We start from the raw sequence: 21,970 nt of genomic DNA on the forward strand, positions 1-21,970 counted from the left end.
AAAAGAGTTGGACTCTGTTGTAAAGCAATATTAAAAGCCATCTAAGTTCAGAATTAAATGCCATCTTAATGACAACCTTAAGCGCTTTGCGGGCATAAAATGTGTCACAGTGGCGAGATATTAACTTCCTCCTCTGGTATGCGGTAGTTTGTGGGTTCGATTCCGATCCTGACGCCTGTAAATTTGAAGTTTGCATGTCTCTCTCCCCATGGTCGTATGGATTTTCCTCCGGATCCTCGGGTTTCTCCCTCCACATTTAGAATCAACATGCGTTTAGAGTATATGGCTGCTATAAATTTCCACGTGATAAATCACTTTATTAATCTATCATCTGTGGCCAGGTCGTTTCTGAAAAAGATCTATATAGCTCAGCGGGCCTTACCTGGTAAAATAAAAATAAATAGCTTAGTTTAAGAATCAAGCAAGTTAGCAAAGTCACAAACAGTATAGAAAAATACACGTATTGTGTCGTAAGATTTGTTTACGTTAACAAAATTGCATTGCCTTTTGGTGCATAGTGCAGGCAACGCTTAATATACATACGAGGCTATTTATTGTACACTAAGCTCTTTTGCATTCTAACTTTCAGATATTCCCAGAACTTTCACAGCACTTAAATGCCTGGCAAAGGTCCATCCCCAGAACTCTTACTATCAAACTCCTAGGTGTTTGGTATTGATCGAGGGGCTTTGTTTGTAAAGCATGTTCGATTATAGCCCAAAACGCCCCTGCATTCCCTTAGCCTGCTGTGCCATGCCAACTCGGTATGCTGATATGAGCACAATGCGTCTCCTTCGTAATGCCCACGTTGTTAGTCGTCTGGGATAATGTGCTCTGGTGTTGTTGAACAGCTACGAACAAGAGTTCTTATGAAACTGCAGCACGTGCAAAACGATGTAACGCCATATCACTGACCCTTGCAGCTCTACTGGGGAATCAACGGCTGAAAACTCAATTGTCGGAATGTCAAGTACGCATCTCTTTCACGAGATGGTGAAAGTAACGGTGTGCATCCGTGTAATGTCTTTTCTCACGCCACTGCTGTCAGAAAAGCCTCAACTGCAGGGAGCTCTAAGGAGTCCCACAATAGGGTATTTGGCCTTCTCTCCCACACTGGCCAGACATCGTGGAAGAGGTGGGTGTACACAAACTTTACTCCACATCTTGCTTTTGTTTTTTTAATATTTTAAACAACCGTAGATATAGTATGTGTGTATATAAATATTGTCATAATTGTTTAGATTTTTTAAATGGTATATGTTTTGAGTATTAATGTGATGGTGCTTTGAGGGACATATTTGTGCTAGAAACGTATGTAAACTAAGTGAAATTGACTTGACAACAAACAAGACATGTTGAATGACTGTGGGGTAACCATTTGTAAAATAGGTACTTTATTGACCAACAGTCTTTAACACCGCACTGCACTCTCCTTTCCACTTTGTTATTTCCGCAGGAGCCCCGTGCTCACGTCACGCGCCCTCACATCTCCTCTCCCTGCCTGGAGCTTTCTAAGATCTCGTCGATCCGCCGCCCTTTTCCACCAATCTCCTCTTCACCTCTCTCCTCAACCTGAACCATCTTCATTTTCCCATCATTCCGCTCCCGATTTCTCCTTCTGCGATCCCTGGCCAATTCCGTGGCCCTTTACTCATGGGAGTGGCTGACAAAGTTGCAAATCGAGGCTCTCGGCCTTTGCGTGCTGCCAGCACGGACCCATGATTTGCCTCGTGTCTCCATGGTTGAAAACTTCTCCTTTGGGCTTCTTCCGGTTGATTTATAATTAGTGTGGTGCACCCTTTGATGTCCATTACAAAATTACGGGATACTGTTGATGGACAGAAACAAGGTGACATACAAAACGTGCCCACTTTTTCAACTGCTGTGCCACGAGGTCGAACCGGAAACTTCTGGATTCCTAGTCCACTGTGCGAATTATTACCCCACGGCAGTGGCATCTCTATCTTGACTTAAATGCCCAACTACACATTAGCATGATTTGTAAAAAAGCGTTTTTTTTGTAACAATTTGACATCAGTAAAAATGAATGTAACACTTCAGGCACTCGTGCACAAAAGCCTAAAGCTAGCTTGCTTCATAGTGGATTCCATGTTGCCATGTGCTCATGAATGTTAAGGATTTTTAAAATCATAACAAGTCGTCAGATTCTGGAGCCTGTGCAGTAAACGCCAAAATTCCCCCAAATTAATAATTGTCCATAATCCAAAAAGGTCAATATCCAGATGGAAAGTACACGTTTCTGATGAGATGCCCTTTATTCTATTGCTGTTTGGTTAAATCGATGAAGGTCGTTTGACAGGCAAGCATCCCTGTCTGTTATGAAATGCATTCAGACCTGGAGCTTTTTCAGAAGCGACCTGGCCACAAATGACAGCTCAACTAAGTGGCTTATCACGTGGACATTTGTAGCAGCAATATACTCTAAACGCACGGAGAAAAATTCACACGACCATGGGGAGAGAGACAGGCAAACTCCAAATAAACAGGCGTCAAGGTCTGGATCGAACTCATGACCTCCTGTAAACTAAGCAAGGTAATGAACATCTCACCACCAGGGCACTCAGCGGTGGCAAGATGTCTTCTCGCTCTGAGCGTGTCAGACACCGATGGGCATCCAGGGCAAAGGTGGACCTCGGCGTTGGTGATGATGGGTGCCGCAGTGGCTAGGAGATTTTAACTACCTCGCCTGATGTGGGTTCGAACCCGACCCTGAAGCCAGCTGAATATTTGGAGTTTGCATATCTCTCTGCCCCCGTGGTCATGTGGATTTTTCTCCAGTTCCTCCACAATTATAAACGTGCCTTTAGAGTACTTGCCTGCTATACATTTTTCCACGTTATAAGCCACTTCTTTCAGCTATCATATATGGCCAGGTCATTTAAACAAAAAGAGCTACTCAGCGCAGTGGGCCTTATCAAGTAAAAAATGAGTTTTGTTTTGTATGTGCTCTCTAAATTGAATGACGAGTATCCGTCGCTGGTTGAAGGCATCCAGCATCGGGTTCCATGACGCTGTTGTCATGGTGGAGCACCAAATGTATCAGATTTCTCCAGGATGAATAAAGATTCTTGAGTCTGTGTCTGTCGAGCTGTTGAGATTCGCATTTTAATTTCTGCCTCGCCGCTTACAGCTTACTACCTCTGATCATTTACCTTGATAATTTTATATGAACCCCTAGCAATGACATGCTCCACCACTGCCATACACAACTAAGTGGTGCTGACATCACCATGGTGTTTATGTCAAGCCAGTGCAATACTCCCTCCAAGGCCACGCAGGGTGGCGAAAGCTTGATTGGAGCAGGTCATAGGACACATCTGGGGTGTTATGATTTAGCAAACAGGAGTGTCTGGAATCCACAACAATAAAGCACCCAACGCTTCTATTTAGGAGCAGTTACATTATTTTGCAGAATAGCAGTTCCGAAGGAATTGCAATGGCGTCCAGTGAAAATACAATTATTGCATAATCTTAATGCTTGTTGCTGAGCACTCTCCTGAAATGATTACACAACACATTCCATTGCAAGCCCTGCCAGTCCCACCAACCAATTTTTCTCCTGCTAGGGACACAAACCAAGTCGGATTAGCAGCATGAAAGGGAGGGGATAGGGGTAGCATTAATAAAGGGAAGGAGTGTTACTAGTATGTAGCTGCAGTAACTCAAACCACCACGTAAACAACTAAAGTATAAACTACATAGTATCATCAGTATACTAAATATACTCTACAATAAGCTGATGCTGCTAATCCTGCATAATGCACGGGCATAAGTAGTACTATTCACATACCTGCATTTCCCATATCCCCTCCCTTTGATGTTGCTAATCCTGCATAATGCACGGGCATAAGTAGTACTAATCACATACCTGCATTTCCCATATCCCTTCCCTTTGATGCTGCTAATCCTGCATAATGCACAGGCATGAGTAGTACTAATCACATACTTGCATTTCCCATAAATATGCTAAATGCCTCTTGATATGCATATTCTTTAGTCAAGGCGCCCTTTTCCCCCCTTCCAACCCAGCTTATATATATGCTCCAAGCACGTGTGCTGTTTCATTCAGACGCTGTCGCCTCGACAGACCTGGTTTTCACCTGAGGACGGCTGCTTGCGTTGTGGCCGAAACGTCGTGAGAATTGTTTTATTATATTTTATTTTTCATTATTTTATAACTTCCCTTCTACGTGACTTTACCGAAAGAACCAATAAGATTAATCCCTGCAGTCACGAAAGCTTTAAATCGATATTATGTATTGTGCTCGTGAAGAGTCAATAAGACTCTTCACGAGCATGCACAGGACGCACACCGCACATTTTAAAGAGGATATTGAACGTGTAGAGGAGTATTGTGAGTAACCATGAGGGGATGAACAGAAGGAGGTGCGAGCGGGTTGACAGTCAAGGATGACGTAATGTCACGGGTGGTGTAAGAGGTACCTTCGAGAACAAAGGCGGGTCTCAGCTGGGGGGAGGAGCTGCCCGAGGGGTTCTTAAAGGGGACCTCGTGATGGAGGCGGGGTCGTTGTGGGGAGCCAGAGTAAGGATCGGCTCCAGGGAGTCTCTCCCTCCTCTTCGCGGAGCGGTTTTGGCTGAACCCCCGCCACGGGCAGACGAGTGGGAGAGCTAAGGGGATAGCCGAGGGTAGGGTCTCGAGTATTCAGTAAGGGTCGGCTGCATTTGACTGCAAGTATTGTGGTTAATGTAAGCATGATTCCTTGCAAAAAGGTGTCAGTTTTGTTGCCAGAAAAAAGGGGAAAACCCCTATTAGTATATTTTGGTACTGGCAAAGGAGGTCCCATGATGTAGCTGCTCACCCCGAGCTCTCATTACTCTGGTAGTGCGTTGTCTTTGAACTGTGCGCCTTTTGGCGTCATCTGGTCGAACACCATATGAGACTAGGCTCCAAAGAAAGCTGTCTCTGGTGTGGACCAATCAGTTTCAAAGACAATGCATAAATTATCAGAGTATTGTTTTTTGTTTGCAATTGACTGCAAGTATTGTGGTTAATGTAAGCATGATTCCTTGCAAAAGGTGTCAGTTTTGTTGCCAGAAAAAAGGGTAAAAACCCTATTAGTATATTTTGGTACTGGCAAAGGAGGTCCTATGATGTAGCTGCTCACCCCGAGCTCTCATTACTCTGGTAGTGCGTTGTCTTTGAACTGTGCGCCTTTTGGCGTCATCTGGTCGAACACCATATGAGACTAGGCTCCAAAGAAAGTTGTCTCTGGTGTGGACCAATCAGTTTCAAAGACAATGCATAAATTATCAGAGTATTGTTTTTTGTTTGCAATTGACTGCAAGTATTGTGGTTAATGTAAGCATGATTCCTTGCAAAAGGTGTCAGTTTTGTTGTCAGAAAAAATGGGAAAAACCCTATTAGTATATTTTGGTACTGGCAAAGGAGGTCCCATGATGCAGCTGCTCACCCCGAGCTCTCATTACTCTGGTGGTGCGTTGTCTTTGAACTGTGCGCCTTTTGGCGTCATCTGGTCGAACACCATATGAGACTAGGCTCCAAAGAAAGCTGTCTCTGGTGTGGACCAATCCGTTTCAAAGACAATGCATAAATTATCAGAGTATTGTTTTTTGTTTGCATTTGACTGCAAGTATTGTGGTTAATGTAAGCATGATTCCTTGCAAAAGGTGTCAGTTTTGTTGCCAGAAAAAAGGGGAAAAACCCTATTAGTATATTTTGGTACTGGCAAAGGAGGTCCCATGATGTGACAAAGTGTTTACGTAGGTACATGGAAAAGATAGTCATGCTAAACCATCTGCAAATTGTATATTGTCGAGTTTATATATAATTGTTCCTGTATAATATGTGTAAAGGGGTGTATAAGGAGATCTTAACTTGTCTTACTGTGAAGAGATAGGTATTTATTTACATTATCATTTTCATCATCATCATCTCTCATTTGACCAGTGCTTAATGAAAGTATATTTATACGGTCCAAATTTGCCAAATTCAAATAATTATTACAAATAACTCAATTGAAATTAGACATAGCAATCATTGCCTCTTATTGGCAGACCAAAGTCCCCTTGAAAGCTGGTGCTGAGTCACCTTTTGTGCTAGATTTAGGGGTCCCCTAAGCTCCAATTAAGGGACCCCCTTGGCCAAAAAACGTAACTGCGCTCTGAGACGTTCCTTTATATTATGGACGCAACATTAATGCAAGTGTGATTATTATATTCATAGTGTTATCTCCTAAAGATACATGTTTTCAGTCATTTCTTGACGTAATTTTTTTGCATTTCCACCTTTTGAGAGAGGCATATACCAGCGGAGTATCCAGAGTAAGATGGCCCCTCAGAACAGGAGCATTGCCCATCAGGTCTGCTCATCTACTTCTCGAATTTATGGCGTAAACATTGTGGGAAGGGCATCATGGCGGTCATAATCAAACATTTCCTGGCCACCATCAAACGGCTTTTCACCGAGGGGGGGGGGGGGCAGGGGAGCAGGGAGTCCCTTTGACGAAGCTGCCTCCGGCATATTGTTTCATGTGCGGGGTCCTGCCCTCGAGGCCTCAAGTTAGGCAGACCTCCCTTTGATGCAATGATTGACTCTGTTATCCCCCCATTCGAGCCCATGGGCTTGGGCAACCTGGGAGGCAGTTTTCCTTGTGCCCATCACCTTTTGCTATAAGGGTGGCGGATTTACAAGCCCGTGCGTTGTGGTTGAACCTCCTCAACCTGATCGTGAAAAAGTAAAAAAAAAACAGACGGATATTTTGCAGACCCAGGCAGCCTTTACAACCAATATTATATAAACAAATATGTTTTGTCATACTGTGGTGGCAAGCACAAATAAGCAGTTGCACACAAGCACAAATAACAGAAAAACCCAACGCATTTAGCAATAACCCAGTCCCAAAAGGAAGATATATACACGTATATATTCAGTTGCCTCTGGTACATTGTTTCATGTCACTGACGAGATTTATGTACAATTCCCTCCACTGACAAGGGGATGCTTGAGGTTCCTGGAGTTCCCGGCACCTTCAGATATTACCTTTTAGTGATTTTCCTAGATGTATGGTGCGAAAGTTCAACATACAGACATACATAGACACAACAAATACACTGCCTTAAAAAAGGTTATTATCTGTTTTTAGCAAAGGTGTTCATTTATTCATTCATTCAAAGTTAATTAAATGCACAATTCACGAATACAACATGGTCAATCTATCACTGGATATCAATGTAACAGATAATATTCCCCATTGTTGGTGACAATTGATTTCATTATTGCATCTTCTTGGTTCTTTCGGAAAAGTCACGTAGAAGGGAAGTAATAAAATAATAAAAATAAAACAGGTCTGTCGAGGCGACAGCGTCTGAATGAAACAGCACACGTGCTTGGAGCATATATATATAAGCTGGGTTGGAAGGGGGGAAAAGAGCGCTTTGACAAAAGAATATGCATATCAAGAGGCATTTAGCATATTTATGGGAAATGCAGGTATGTGATTAGTACTACTCATGCCCGTGCATTATGCAGGATTAGCAGCATCAGAGGGAAGGGATATGGGAAATGCAGGTATGTGAGTAGTACTACTTATGCCCGTGCATTATGCAGGATTAGCAGCATCAAAGGGAGGGGACAGGGGTAGCATTAATAAAGGGAAGGAGTGTTAATAGTATGTAGCTGCAGTAACTAAAACCACCACGTAAACAACTAAAGTATAAACTACATAGTATCATCAGTATACTAAATATACTCTACAATAAGCTGAGTTACTAACAGTAAGTAATACATTACAATTCTACTTCGTAAAAAATATATAATATGCTTCCATCTAAACTTTATTCTCTTACATCACACGAGTCTACACCGTACTATATACTGCCATAGACAAACCCAAAATTAAATTATATACTGTATTGCTATAAACCATATACATTGTAATATTGCACTATGTATTATTCTACCAACCCTAATGTATATCACACTGCTGTATATTGACTATACAATTACGATACTATATATTACTTTGTACATTGTATTAAGCATATAAATGTTATACTATTTGTTATTATACACTGTACCATTGACCGTCGTGTGAAAGATAATTGATCAGACCAAACAATTCTCGTTGAAACCTTCTGCAGCCAGGCCACCAAGATTATACGGCTTGCCAAAGATACGTAAAGAAGATACACCTCTTCGTCCCATTGTCTCTACCATCAACTCCCCCACTTACAAACTGGCTCGTTTTTTGTCTGAAATCCTACGGCCTTTCACTGGAAAAACCACCTCTGCGGTACTAAACTCTACTGACCTGATATCGACAATCAAGGGGATTTCCCTGTCCCCAGACGACCTGCTTGTCAGTTTTGATGTGGTTTCCTTATTCACCAAAGTCCCTGTACCTGACACCATCGCAATCATTGAAGACTTGGTTCATCAAGGACTGAACGCTGGGGTACCCCCCCTGGTGAGACACTGCTTAACCAATACATACTTCACCTGGAATGGAACTTTCTACCAGCAAACTGAGGGCACCCCAATGGGCTCCCCCCTATCTCCGGTTGTAGCCAACGTATTCATGGAGAAATTTGAGACTGACGCCATCCAGACTGCCACTCTACGCCCGACCTTATGGAAGAGGTACGTAGATGACACTTTTGTCATCTGGCCACATGGCCGGCCTGCTCTAGACCAATTTCTCGACCACATCAATTCCATACACCCAGCCACCAGATTCACCATGGAAGTCGAAAAAGATGGCAAGCTACCCTTTTTGGATGTCCTAATTAAAAGGAGACCTGATGGTTCAATGAGCCACTCTGTCTACAGGAAAGCCACCCATACGGATGCTTACCTAAAACCGGATTCACACCACCATCCATCGCAGAAGAATTCCCTCATCAAGACTCTATACCATAGAGCCCAATGCATATCCGACCAGGAACACATTGCCAGTGAACTCAAACACGTACGCCGAGCTCTTAAGGCTAATGCTTACTCCGACTACACAATCCGCAAAGCCATCACTCCAACCATCAAGAAGGATCCTGTTGAGGAGCCTTTCAAGACCATCACCTTACCCTACATTGCTGGGGTCACAAAAACGATCTCCAAAATCTTGATAAAACACAAGATCCAGGTCCGATTCAACACAGTACATAAAATCCGTGATCTGGTCCCATCTGTAAAAGATGTGGTTCCAGACATACAGTACCCTGGCGTCTACAAACTAAGTTGCCTCTGTGGTAGCAGTTACATTGGAGAAACCAAACGACATGTCTCGGACCGCATCCGTGAACATAAAGCAGACTTGAAACACGGTAGGACAAACACCTCAGCCGTGGCAGATCACTGTTACAATTCAGTGGGCTCACATGATATTGACTTCTCCAAGACAGAGGTTCTCTGCAAGCCATCTGGCTACCATGAGAGATTCGTTCATGAGGCGATCCACATATACAAACACAGAGATAATTTCAACCGAGAAGATGGATTCTGGCTTAGCAATCATTGGAAGGACGTAATAAACCATTTCGGATCTTAACTGATTGTGTTCACGTTTACGGTGACTTTCAGACCGCGTTCCACTCACTGGCATTGACTGTGTATCTTGTGTTCTCCACAGGGAATGCATTATTTGCTCCGCTGCGGGTCTCCTGCTTCTACGTACTATTAACATTCCCTCCCTTTGTTAATGCTACCCCCTACCCCCTCCCTTTGATGCTGCTAATCCTGCATAATGCATGGGCATAATATGACTTTGAAACCCCCTAGCCCACCTCCTACACATTTCCCATAAATATGCTAAATTTCTCATGATATGCAAATTATTTTGTCAAGGCGCTCATCCACCCCTCCAACCCAGCTTAAAAAGACGCTCCAAGCCTGGGGTTGTCATTCAGACTCTGTCTTCTCGACAGACCTGTTCTTCACCTGAGGACTGCTGCTTGCGTTGTGGCCGAAACGTTGTGAGAATTATTTTATTATGTTTTATTTTTATTATTTTATTACTTCCATTCTACGTGACTTTACCGAAAGAACCAAGAAGATGAATCCCTGCAGTCACGAAAGCTTTAAATCGAAATTTATCGATACATTGTTAAGAATCAAATTTACAAGTCAAATTGTCAAATGTGGCTGTATCCAGCACTAATCTTCTGCTGTAGAATATGCTTATGAAGGAAGATCTACGATGTTATGGGAGGAAACAAGGTTGTACTAACCGTGTTAAATGCTCTTTTGCTTCCACGGCCAGACAAGATTGGGTTAATTTAGAGAGATTTAAAAGTGACAGGTTTAAACAATGTTGATGGTTCGATTGCCTCTACTTCCCATAAGTTTCAGTGAGACATTGCCAAAGTTCGCTGTCTGCTGGATAAGGGACGTTAAAGAAAACTGGCATCGCATTCCAGGAATGTATTTTTTGAGCACTGTCATTCGGTATTTATACATTTTTTTAAGTCAGACAGGGGCTCTTTGTGAACACACCCTTTCACGAGAGGAGAAAGAACGTGATTTAACAAAATTACATTTACCAATTAGAAAGGTCACAACGTTGTTATTCTAAAGGGTAAATGACAGCATAGCATATAAAATATTCACGTGGAAATGTCAAGCCCCTTAAGCAGACCGTGTGTGTGACATTCAATCATGTTATATAATGTAATTAACACACAATACCATCCGGGGATATGTTTAATTGAACGAAAACACTGTCTGCGTGGTCCTTGAGACGGGGGCAGACGTGAGTGTCTAATCAGCTGAGCAGCACTCACCCTTAACTTGAACAGACCGTGCCAACTTGTATCCTAAATGATTCAGGCACTGTTGTGCTTATTCATTGAAGTTTCATGCACGCTAATCCGTGACCTGAATGAATCACGTATACATTTTATACACATAGTTTACAAATGTGTATTTTAATTAACCTTATTTCAGGATGAAGATATCTGTTTGCAGATACACATTTCAAACGTTAGTGATTACACCGTTGTTCATGAAGAATCAGACGCATTGGGATTATTGTTAACATCTGATATTTCATTGCACATTTAATGCGCGTTTGTTATAAATGTGTCCAGTGCAAAGCCTCTAGTTGTCACCATTTTACAAAGATCCATTTGAGAATGAAAACATATAAACTGAATATATAAAATTCAAGATGTACACTTTATGAATGTAGTTGTGATTGTTTGTATATTAATAAACTACATTTAGTAACTAATGTATAACTTACATAAAACATTATACTGGTAGGAACCTCCTGGTTACACCAGCCCACAGGGGATTATTGTGTCCGTCCGTCGTGCATCAAAAAATGGGAGGGGTTGGGCTGGGTGGAAAGGGGCGGGTGGAGAGGGAGGGGCTGGGTGGGGAGGGGCTGGGTGGGGCTGGGTGGGGCTGGGTGGGGGGTGGGAGGGGTGGGGCTGGGTGGGGAGGGTAGGGGCTGGTCACCTCGTGGTGCCCTTATAAAACTCAACGTTTAACCTACTCACGCCGGCTTTTGCCGGCCCTCACAGTCGGGCATTTTTGCGGAATACACCACGCTGCCGTTGACCCTGGGCATTGACCGAGCAACCCAACGTTCCTACCAGCTCCCTTACAGTAGGCATCTTGTAAAGGATTATGCTGACTTAAGTGTTCACCTCAAGCTCTGTAAAAATGTTATGGGCTCCAGAGGCATGCAAACATATCCTGAAGTAGGCCTCATAGTAATACAATCTTCTATTTAAAATAAAGTCAAAAATTGTGTGTGGGTTTGTGGGTTTGTGTGTGGGTTTGTGTGTGGTCGCGCGCTTGGCTCTCTAACGGTGGGGTTTTCCGGCAAACAAAATAGGCAGGTACCACGCCGTAAGCCCCGTCACCTTTAAATAAGTTTAATTAGCGATTTAGTGCGATTTATTGTGCGCTTCCATTTTATGTATTTATTTATGACGTGTGCACGACCATACCAACTCAGCGCCTTTGGTGGGGGGAACGGCCCATGCCAAGTCGCACGCCTTCGGTGGGAGTGAGGGGGACATTTTCTTTCACGTTAAAAATGCTATAAAATACACAACGGTCAGATTTATTCTTCACTGTGTGATGTCCCCCCCACCCCGATGCGTGCAGTTATTACTACAATACAGTCGCTAGATGCTACCACGATAGGCCGTAGATATTACTGCAGAGCGGCCGGGGAGATCGTGGCTGGGGGGGGGGGTCAGGGGTAGCAGCTCAGCCCCAGCCTGCCAAGGTGCCACCTCGGCCGGGTGGACAATCTAGGCGAGGCGGGAGGCTCTAGACGGGACTATGCCTCACCACGCCACTCTGTTAGGTGAGTACTTTGTGCTATACAGTCAATAAATACTGATATAGAGTCAGCATGTACTAATGTAGTGATAGCAGGTACCACCACAGTCGGTATGCACTGTTGTAATCATAGGTACCACCACAGTATGCATTGCTGCAGTGAAAGCAGGTACCACCACAGCATGCACTGATGTAATCATAGCAGGTACCACCACAGCATGCACTGCTGTAATCATAGCAGGTACCACCATAGTCAGTACGCACTGCTGTTAGATTTTTAAGAGTAGTTTTGAAATATTTGTAAGACCCAGGCAATGCCGGGTACTCCCCTCTAGTATTATAAAAATCCTGATACTGCATTGGCAGTAAAGCGCAAAGCCCAAATAAATAAAGCACAACACTGCCTGAACATGAAGCATTTTAAATAACGGGTGAATGTTTGTGCAATGGCCCCTTTTTGAAGTATATCTTTCATCATATATATTTTTCCATTGTACCATATAGCTATGCATCCTACAGAGAAAAGTGGCACTTAGCACTATCATCGTTCAGTACCCTTGTGACGGCTTGACATGTTATTACGCTATTATAATTGAAAATAAAAACATGCTGGCTACGAATGGATGTTGAACTTCTTTTGCACTGTACGTCGCCAACCGTGCTAATCGGAGGTGCGGGAGGATAACAATCTCGACCAATGTTCTTCACTCATTTTCAGAAGGGAGCAACTTTCGCCGATGAGACATCAGTGTGAGGGCCACCACACATTTGAACCCATTGGGTTTGAGAGCACGACGATATGGGTCTTTTAACATGTTGTGTATTGTCAGGGGCCGCACATCAGGGGCCGCACTAAAGGCCACCAGGGGGCCGCCAGGGGCCCATGGGGCCTTGCAATGAAGAACATTGAACTTAACGGACACCGCTCGGCATTACCTGCAGGATGCTGATGTGACCGGGCGTGGCCATGCCGTTGGTGGCCGCGTTTATCCGTGGGGAAGGCCGCCCCAAAGTGCCTCCCCCGCTGACCACTCCGCCGCCGCCATAGGAATGTCTCGTGGCATCACTGCCGCCACCGCCGCCACTCCGCAGTGCTCGCTCCTCTTCTTCGGCGGCACGAAGCTTCTGCCGGCGGGCTTGGCGCACCTTCTCAGCTGCGATCCGCCCGGGGTTGTTGAGGATTACCTGTTGCGCAAGTACGGGTTGTAAAGTAACAAAAAGTTAAGAAGTGAAAGTGCAACGCCGCAATGTCTCACTCACATCCCCATCCCCACACCTCCGATTAGTGGTGTTAATTGATTAGCACACAAACTCTGGTCATCCTCATGGCAGCGGCTTTTGGCTAATCCATCGAACAAAGACAGTCACTGCATCCAGGGGCGGTTTCTTCATTAGGGCGATTGGGCGACGCACCACCAATGTCATTCAACCACAGAGTCACGCTAGCCGTCACTGTCAGCCTCTGGATATAGTCCAATCAGCGTCATGTCACGTTCTGTGGAGTACCGCCTCTTTTTGGGCGATTTCACTACGGCTGAGAATCGCCCCGAGTGGCCCCATAGACTTACATTCAAAGATGTTTTTTTTCGAACGGGGGCGCTGCAATGCATTCTCTATGGCTTCCGGGAGGGCATGCACTAACGTGCTTACGTCATCATACGTGCTAACGTCATCATACGTAAGCACGTTTCATCCAACAATATAATTTATTGCCACCTAGTGGAATCTTTAATAAAATAAACTTGAGTGGTTTGTTTTAATAGTGAGTATATAAACAAACAAGATGTATTGTAAGAGTCACTTTATTTTTCATTAATATTAAAGAAGTGAAGTTGCCTTTACATGCTTAAGCTGTTAATTTATTCATTGCATGGGTGGACCTTATCCTTATCAATCATCCAGACATTTGCCCCCCCTGAGAGATTTTGCAGGAGCCGCCACTGACTGCATCGCGTGCTTTCGGGTGCGCTTCTGCGGCCGTCTGAAACGCTCTTCTGATATAAGGAAGCCACTGGAGTTGTGCACTTTTAAATCTAGATTGAAAACTAATTTGTTTTGAATAGATTTTTGTGTTTATTTATTGTCCTTCCCCCGCACCTCCAATTAGCATGGTGGGCTACGTACGGTGCAAAAAGGTAAAAATACCTATGTACATACGTCCCTGTCCATTCTGGCAGAAATCCTTTTCTAGAGGGTGTGTTGGCTAATTCTTCCACCCTGGTCAGACGTATTTGAAGAGGATTGAATACCCACACTTTACCCTACCACATGCGACCTGCCAATTGACTGCATTGTACCCATTTATACTGCTTGGTGGACAGAGGTGGGGGATTTAAGAAACATGCCCATTATTTATATGCACGCGCCGGGAGAGTGAACGAGTGGTTTGTAAGTCCAGTGCGCCAACCAATAAACCACGGCAGCATCTCTGTCGAAGAATACCCAGCACAAAAGAACAAAGGCTATCTAGCAACGAGAGGATATTATGTCTTCACATTAACTCTCCTCAAGTTGAATTGACTGGGGCCAAGGCACATGTAACCTAAACGATGTTTGTCATTTTGCACAACTCATTATTACAAATGAATGAACAAAATTAATAAACCTATTATCTGGGAGAGTGCATTGCAATAGCAGGAGACATTGGAGACTAGGTAATGGATATATGCGATTTAAGAAAAATAAAATAACGTTGATCTGGGCATTATAAAAATTATTTTGCATGTACAAGTGTTTTTGAATATTTTTAAGGACAGCAGTGGTCAAGCATATATAATTATATTACAAACCTGATGAGCTGGGTTTGATTCCCAAAACTTGGCTAACATAATTGGTGAGTGATATCTGAACCTCGTCTGTGCTCCCGAGGTAAACTCAGCGTTAATGAGTACCTGATGCTATATGTAAATTTCAGCATTGGGAAGACCAAGATACCATGCATGGTGCTGGCCATACCAGTCTCATGCGCCATACTGGCATTATAGATACTTGCTAACAATACTTTGCTCAACAATCTGCGAAGTTATAGGGAGACTTTGCCTTTTGTGTATGGAAGTATATGTCGTCCATCTTCTATCTCTATATAAAGTCAAAAATTGTGTGTGGGTTTGTGTGGTTGCGCGCTTGGCTCTCCAACGGTGGGGTTTACGTAAAAAAAAATAACAACCAGGTACCACGCCGTAAGCCCCGCGGTCAGCAAGCGCTATTCCTTTTTCACATCAGTCAACTTTAAATTAGTTTAATTAGCGATTTAGTGCGATTTGTGTGCGTTTCCATTTTATTTATTTACTTATGACTCGTGCACGACCATACCAACTCACGCGCCTTTGGTGGGGGGAACGGCCCATGCCAAGTCGCACGCCTTCGGTGGGAGTGAGGGGGACATTTTCTTTCGCGTTAAAAATGCTTTAAAAATACACTAAACGCTCAGGCTAATTATTCACTGTGTGATGTCCCCCCCACCCCGATGCGTGCATTTATTACTACTATACAGTCGCTAAATGATACCACTATTGGCCGTAGATATTACTGCAGAGCGGCCGGGGAGATCGTGGCTGGGGGGGGGGAGGTCAGGGGTAGCAGCCTGCCAAGGTGCCACCTCGGACAGCTGGATAATCTAGGCGAGGCCGGAGGCTCTGCACTGGACTACACCTCATCACGCCACACTGTTAGGTGAGTACTTTGCGCTATACAGTCGATAAATACTGATATAGAGTCAGCATGTACTACTGTAGTGATAGCAGGTACCACCACAGTCGGTATGTACTGCTGTAATTATAGCAGGTACCACCACAGTATGCACTGCTGTAATGATAGAAGGTCCCACCACAGTCAGTACGCACTGCTGTTAGATTTTTAAGAGTAGTTTTTAAATAGTTTTAAGACCCGGGCAACGCCGGGTACTTCCCACTAGCGTATGATAAAATCACAGTGCTGAACAGATCCACATATGTTCAGATTGCAAAATTAATCTGTAAGTTTTGAAATTCCCTTTCTCCCTTTCCAGGCCTAATGACTTGCGCTCAGTGTGCTGCAATGCCCACCACACATCTAGTTTTATGCAGCATAAACCATCACGCGACATCCGATCATCTGCACAGCGGCTTTTGGCTAGCCATCGAACAAACACGGTCATCACATCACGGCCTTTCAGATGCACTTCTAAGGTCATATTAGGAAGCTACTGGATGTATACGTTTTTAAATCTCGATTGAGGACTCATTTCTTTAGAATTGTTTTTGTGTTCAGTTTGTTGTCCAACACTTCTGATTAGCACGGTTGGCTACATACGGTGGGAACGAAGTTCAATATACATACGTATGTACATACAGAAGCAAAATGCTGCCCGTAATCACACTCGCAGAACAGTTGCTCATGAATTGTGGGGAACCTCTGACACTGTGGCCCTACTCCCAGACCCACCCTAACCTTGCCCACCCTGTACCCATCGTGCACACTGACACCTGGTAGAATGCATGACTTCCGCAGGTTGCCATAAAGAACCTCCATTACTTGCAAAGTAAAAAATAATTTTGATCTTGTACAAAATAGATGGGCAGTGGTGGTGCACGCCTATAAACCAGCACTCCAGAGGTTAGGGTAGGTGGATCACACAAATGTTGCGAAACCCACATGTCTTGGGTGTCGAGGGGGTACCATACCCTGGCTCTCCAGGAGAATGCAGTACAGCATTCTCTGTCCCTGCTGTATGGGAATGAATATTGCCCCCTCGCATGCATGGATTTTCTCTGGGTGCTCTGGTTGTCTACCACATGCAAAGACTCATTACTTGGCTCAAACGATCTTCTTGGTTCTTTCTGTAAAGTCACGTGACTTTACCGAAAGAACCAAGAAAATGAATCCCTGCAGTCACGAAAGCTTTAAATCGAAATTTAAACGATCTTTATATAAAGGACTGTAGAACTTGGGCAAATGTTGTTGGCACCAGCTCACCGCTGGCTGCTGCCTTCTAGCTTGCCTATTTTTCCTCAGAGATTGTCAGATACAACGGTTATGCATGATCCCATATAAAAATAAACGTTACTAATCTTAAAATGTATCACTATCAGGGTAGCATCCCAGAAACCCTTTTATCAATAACATCCCGGTCTCATTTTAAAGGGTCATGTTTATTGCTCGTGTAGTGACATAGAATCGGTCATGTAGCAGCATTGCGCTGGCTGCTGGCAAGGAGGGGGATCTGCAGCGTGCAGCAGCCCTGACTGACAGCAGGACACGTGATAGAGCAGAGAGGGATGTAAGGGAAAGGTTACGTAAGGGACATATCGAGAACCCGCTCGTAGGTTCCAGAAGGGGGGCGTGGCCGGGGCGGAGCCAGGCCACGCTGACAGTATAAAAGGTGCACCAGGAGGGGACCTTGTCGCTGTCATTTGGAGTGGGATCTCGTCGTGCTGCTGAAGATCATCGCCTTCGTCGCTTTCGTCTTCACCTGATATTGTGCTGCTAGATGGTAGTTCAGTCTCGGTTCAGCGCCATCAGTGTCAGACGGCTAGCGTTGTGTATAGGCTAGCAACTTATGTAGAGTTGTGTATAAATGAGAGAGAAGAGTGTGTACCAGCGTAGGGTGTGTATTGTGCAAAGGGTGCTCGATTTAATGAAATAATTGCCTCTAAAAACTTGCGTCTCCCGGTCAGTCATTACACTAGTTTAAGAGTAACCAACATCAATGAACATAATTAATTATTAACTTTCATGTACAGCTATTGAAATATGCAAAGTAACATTTAGGCATCAAGGTATGCATTAGGACTCAGGGACAAAAATCTCAAAATTAATTTCCAAACGGACGACGTATTTTTTCCTCTAATTTGTTATCCTACTCGTAACATTCATTGCATATGGTTTTTAGCTCACACTGTGCAGATGTAAAACAAAGATGAGAGCCAGCTGGTGGAGTTCTCTTGACATGCCCAATCTGGTCCCTTATAAAATATATTGATGGATTTTGGAAGCAAATATTACTTGATACTATTCACATATTTTTATCTCCATGCCAACATTCATTTTTAATATCATGATTCATAAATTATTTTAATATGGGCAGGGACACATAACAATGTCACATTAAAGTTTTCTTTCTTTCAAATATTTAATGTGAGAAGCAGAGGCCGCTTGTTTCAGAGGTTTGCGATTCAACGCCAGCAGGCATCCCTGGTTAATATTGCGGGTGCATTAACCATACATACTGTGCCCCGTCTGCTTTGTGGTGGCCGATCGGGATGTCGTGATGCTATTTGAAAAAAAGAGGCCATGTGTTGTAGCATCATGATGAACATTTAATTATATTCCTTCCAAATTGATGTGGAAAACCACATACAGTAATCCCTCGGTTAACTTTTTAAAATTCATTCCACAAAAACTGCAATTAAACGAAATAACTGTTTATTGAATTGACTCATAAGTTGAACAATAAGTAAAAATTACTGAGTCTGCAAGAGAGCTGTTTCCACTGCACAAAATAGAAAACAAAAGCCAGTCGAGGTCTGAACGCCCTGAACGCCCATAAAAGGGCTGTAAGCGGAGCTGAGGCATGCCTTAAGGGCTTGGCTCAGCTCCGCTTACGAGCACTTTGATTGGTCTAAATTAGTGCCGCGTGCATATAACATAAACTTACCGTAAGTCAGAACTTTAACGTTAGTCGAAACTATGGGGTCATATGGGAGGCGAAGCGTTAACCGAAAAACCGTTAACCGATGTCACTATTAACCGAGAGACTATTGTAATAATAGCACCTCCTACTGCCAGACTAATGGCCATTTTCAGGGTTGTATTGATTGCACCTTGCGCTGCACAGCGCCACCTGCCACTGGTGGTTCCCCTTGGCGAGACTGCAACAGGATATTGGAATAATGTGAAGTGATTACATGAAGCGCTTTGAGTTGCTGAGGCCTTTAAGCATCTTACAGACAGATACTAATGCTTTACCTTGATAATTGTCCATAATGTAATCAAGTCAAAATCTATCCGTGCTTAGTTAAGAATTGGACAAGCACTCATCTCTGTACATGACCCTTTGAGGCAGAGGTGGGAATTACACATTCCTGTGCTGTAGACATCTCATTGTTGTGCTTCATGCATGTACGTTGAACTTGTTCGCACTGTACATATCCAACCGAGCTAATCGGGGGTGCCGGGGAAGGACAACAAACTGACCACAAAAAGTAGTTCTAAGGAAAAAACGATATCACTTCTACATCTTCTAAATAACTATTTTATAAAATGAATTAAATTTAATGACCATATACTATAGCCACAAAAAAGTGCATCTTTATTTTATGGAATGGCTTGCCTGTTTGTTTTTTAATTATTAGAAAGACAAACAAAGGCAATATCTCATATACTGCACAGTCAAATCTTGATGACTTGGCATCTCATTGTATTACACATTTTTATTATGCGGGGTACATTGTAATGGCATAACAAGACATTTTTACGCGGCAAAGAGAAAATAATAGATATTTCATGTTAATGCATTTCTATTTCAATTTAGGTTATTTCAGGTCATTAAAAGTAATTAAGGCAATACCATTGCATTTTAAGTTAGCATATTCACTTGTTCTGACATTTCTACAGTGTTATAAAAAGCGATTGTGGCAGCGCATGACTTATGGAACTGGGAAGGTTGTTTCAATAAGAGGCAGTAGTTACCAAAATAGAAATTCTGCAAAGGTCGTGCGGACACATGGCATGTAATACGCCTCACAAGCCTTGGCATGTAATATATACGGTCTTTCACTGCCTCTTTTTTTGAGAGCATAATTCTCAAAGAGATGTAGGACATGTGTGCATTGGCCAAAATATACTTATCTACCACAGCAGTGTAACATCTCTGGGTGCCCAGGCTTGTGTCACCCAATATTTCACCATTCAACATTTGGATAAAAACTGATTTTGGATACTGTATTGTAAAATGTATTGAATCCAACCTGATAAATATACGCAGTTTTTTTTGTCATGCATACATAACAGGCTTGCTGGAGACTGACACAGGGGCGGTTTCTTCATTAGGGCGATTGGGCGACGCACCACCAAAGTGTGAAAGGGACTTTTTCAATCACATTAACAATCTCATTCAACCACAGAGTTACGCTCGCCATTACTGTGCCTCTGGATATAGTCCAATCAGCGTCATGTCACGTTCTGTGGAGTACCGCCTCTTTTTGGGCGATTTCACTCTGGCTGAGAATCGCCCAGAGTGTTCCCATAGACTTACATTTGTAACGGGTTCCGGAGACACTTGTAGAGGTAACTTTTTTATTACAACACAATACTCCAACAGTCCTGATACTCTGTTACAGCCTAGGTACACAGCCTAGGTACACAGCCTAGATACTCTACTCTGGCTACGCTCTGGAACTCGCCCTCACAAGGTCGTAGAGTCGGGAGTTCCAGAGTCCCACCACTCGCTCTCACAACATCCCAGGGTCTTCAGATGGCTGGTCGTGGGTCTTGGGTCTTGAGTTACAACTGGCCCTGATCGTCCAGGGAGCTCCCCTTTTATAACTAGTCCCCAACGAGGGGTGGGGCCGTGTGCGCCCCCAGATCTCCCACAGAGCACACACAGCCCCTCCCTTTGGCGGCGCCAAGGGGATTAAGCGCCTGGGAACCCAACGCCTGACGCCAAGAGGCTTAAGCGTCTGACCCGCCTGAGAACCCACGCCTGGCGCCAAGGGGATTAAGCGCCTGGCCCTCCCAGGGACCCAGAGCCCCCAGCAGCCCCTCCCTTCTCATGTCACTACATTACCCCCCTCTATGTAGCCTCCAGCCGTCCCGGCTGTCAATAATTAGAAAGTTTAAATTAACGAAAGGGAGAGAGAGAAAAAAAATATGCGAGCCTCAACAGGAAAAGAAAAGAGGACAAGAAAGCAACCATAAATACCATAACCAACCTGTAAAACTCTACACTATATACAAGCATCAATCAACAAAAAGGTGAAGCAATGACACGTGAACAAACGACCCGCAGCACATCTAGCCCTCCTCGGGATCCGCATATAAAACGGGGAATTAACAACAACAAATATACAGATTCCGACGCGTTGGATGCACAACCACCGCATGGATGGCAGGGTTCCACACCACCCTGCCAGCCTCCCATCCGTCAGGTGGAGAGAAGGCGAAGACCAACATGTCGAGCATCCCTCTACACACACTAATCCGGACGTCTGTCTACATCCCGGGTCGAGAAGTCGTACTTCAGGGTCGACCCAATGTACTGGGCAAAGAAGTCGCACTTCAGGGCTGCTCCAGTATCTACATTTTTAAATATATATATAAAATTTACATGACACAAACAAAATAAATCTGCCTGTTCCTGCCCAGAAATGGTGGCTGCACGCGCGAACCGCATCTCCAAAAGGCATCCCGTGCTTGCGTCCCAGCAGCCCTCAATGAGGACCACCACCGACATTACATGTCAACCGTTAGCACCCCCCGCCTTTCCAACGTGGCGTCTCCATCTTAAAACCGCGCACGTCGGCCATATCGGGGGGGAATTTCCGTGTTACCACCTCACCGCCTTTCCGACGCGGCGTCACAACCAGTAGCACGCGTCGGCCATATCGGGGGAACTTCAACCCAGTCTCTCTCCAAGACTCGCATCGCAGCATATAGCTGTACCGACCGAGCTGAGACCCAATCTCTCTCCAAGACTCGCAT

General features: G+C 44.1%; 1 protein-coding gene across 1 annotated transcript in view; it reads right to left on the bottom strand.

The window, feature by feature from the left end:
• GLRB (glycine receptor beta) overlaps positions 1–21,970 on the bottom strand; it is a 197,276-nt gene that overhangs the window by 16,925 nt on the left and 158,381 nt on the right. The window contains exon 10 of the mRNA XM_078600829.1: positions 13,229–13,477. Within this exon, the coding sequence (XP_078456955.1) occupies positions 13,229–13,477 (249 nt within the window). The remainder of the gene's footprint in view (positions 1–13,228; positions 13,478–21,970) is intronic.

Source organism: Lampetra planeri, chromosome 15 (assembly GCF_965212315.1).
Source record: "Lampetra planeri chromosome 15, kcLamPlan1.2.h2, whole genome shotgun sequence".
Lineage (NCBI taxonomy): Eukaryota > Metazoa > Chordata > Hyperoartia > Petromyzontiformes > Petromyzontidae > Lampetra > Lampetra planeri.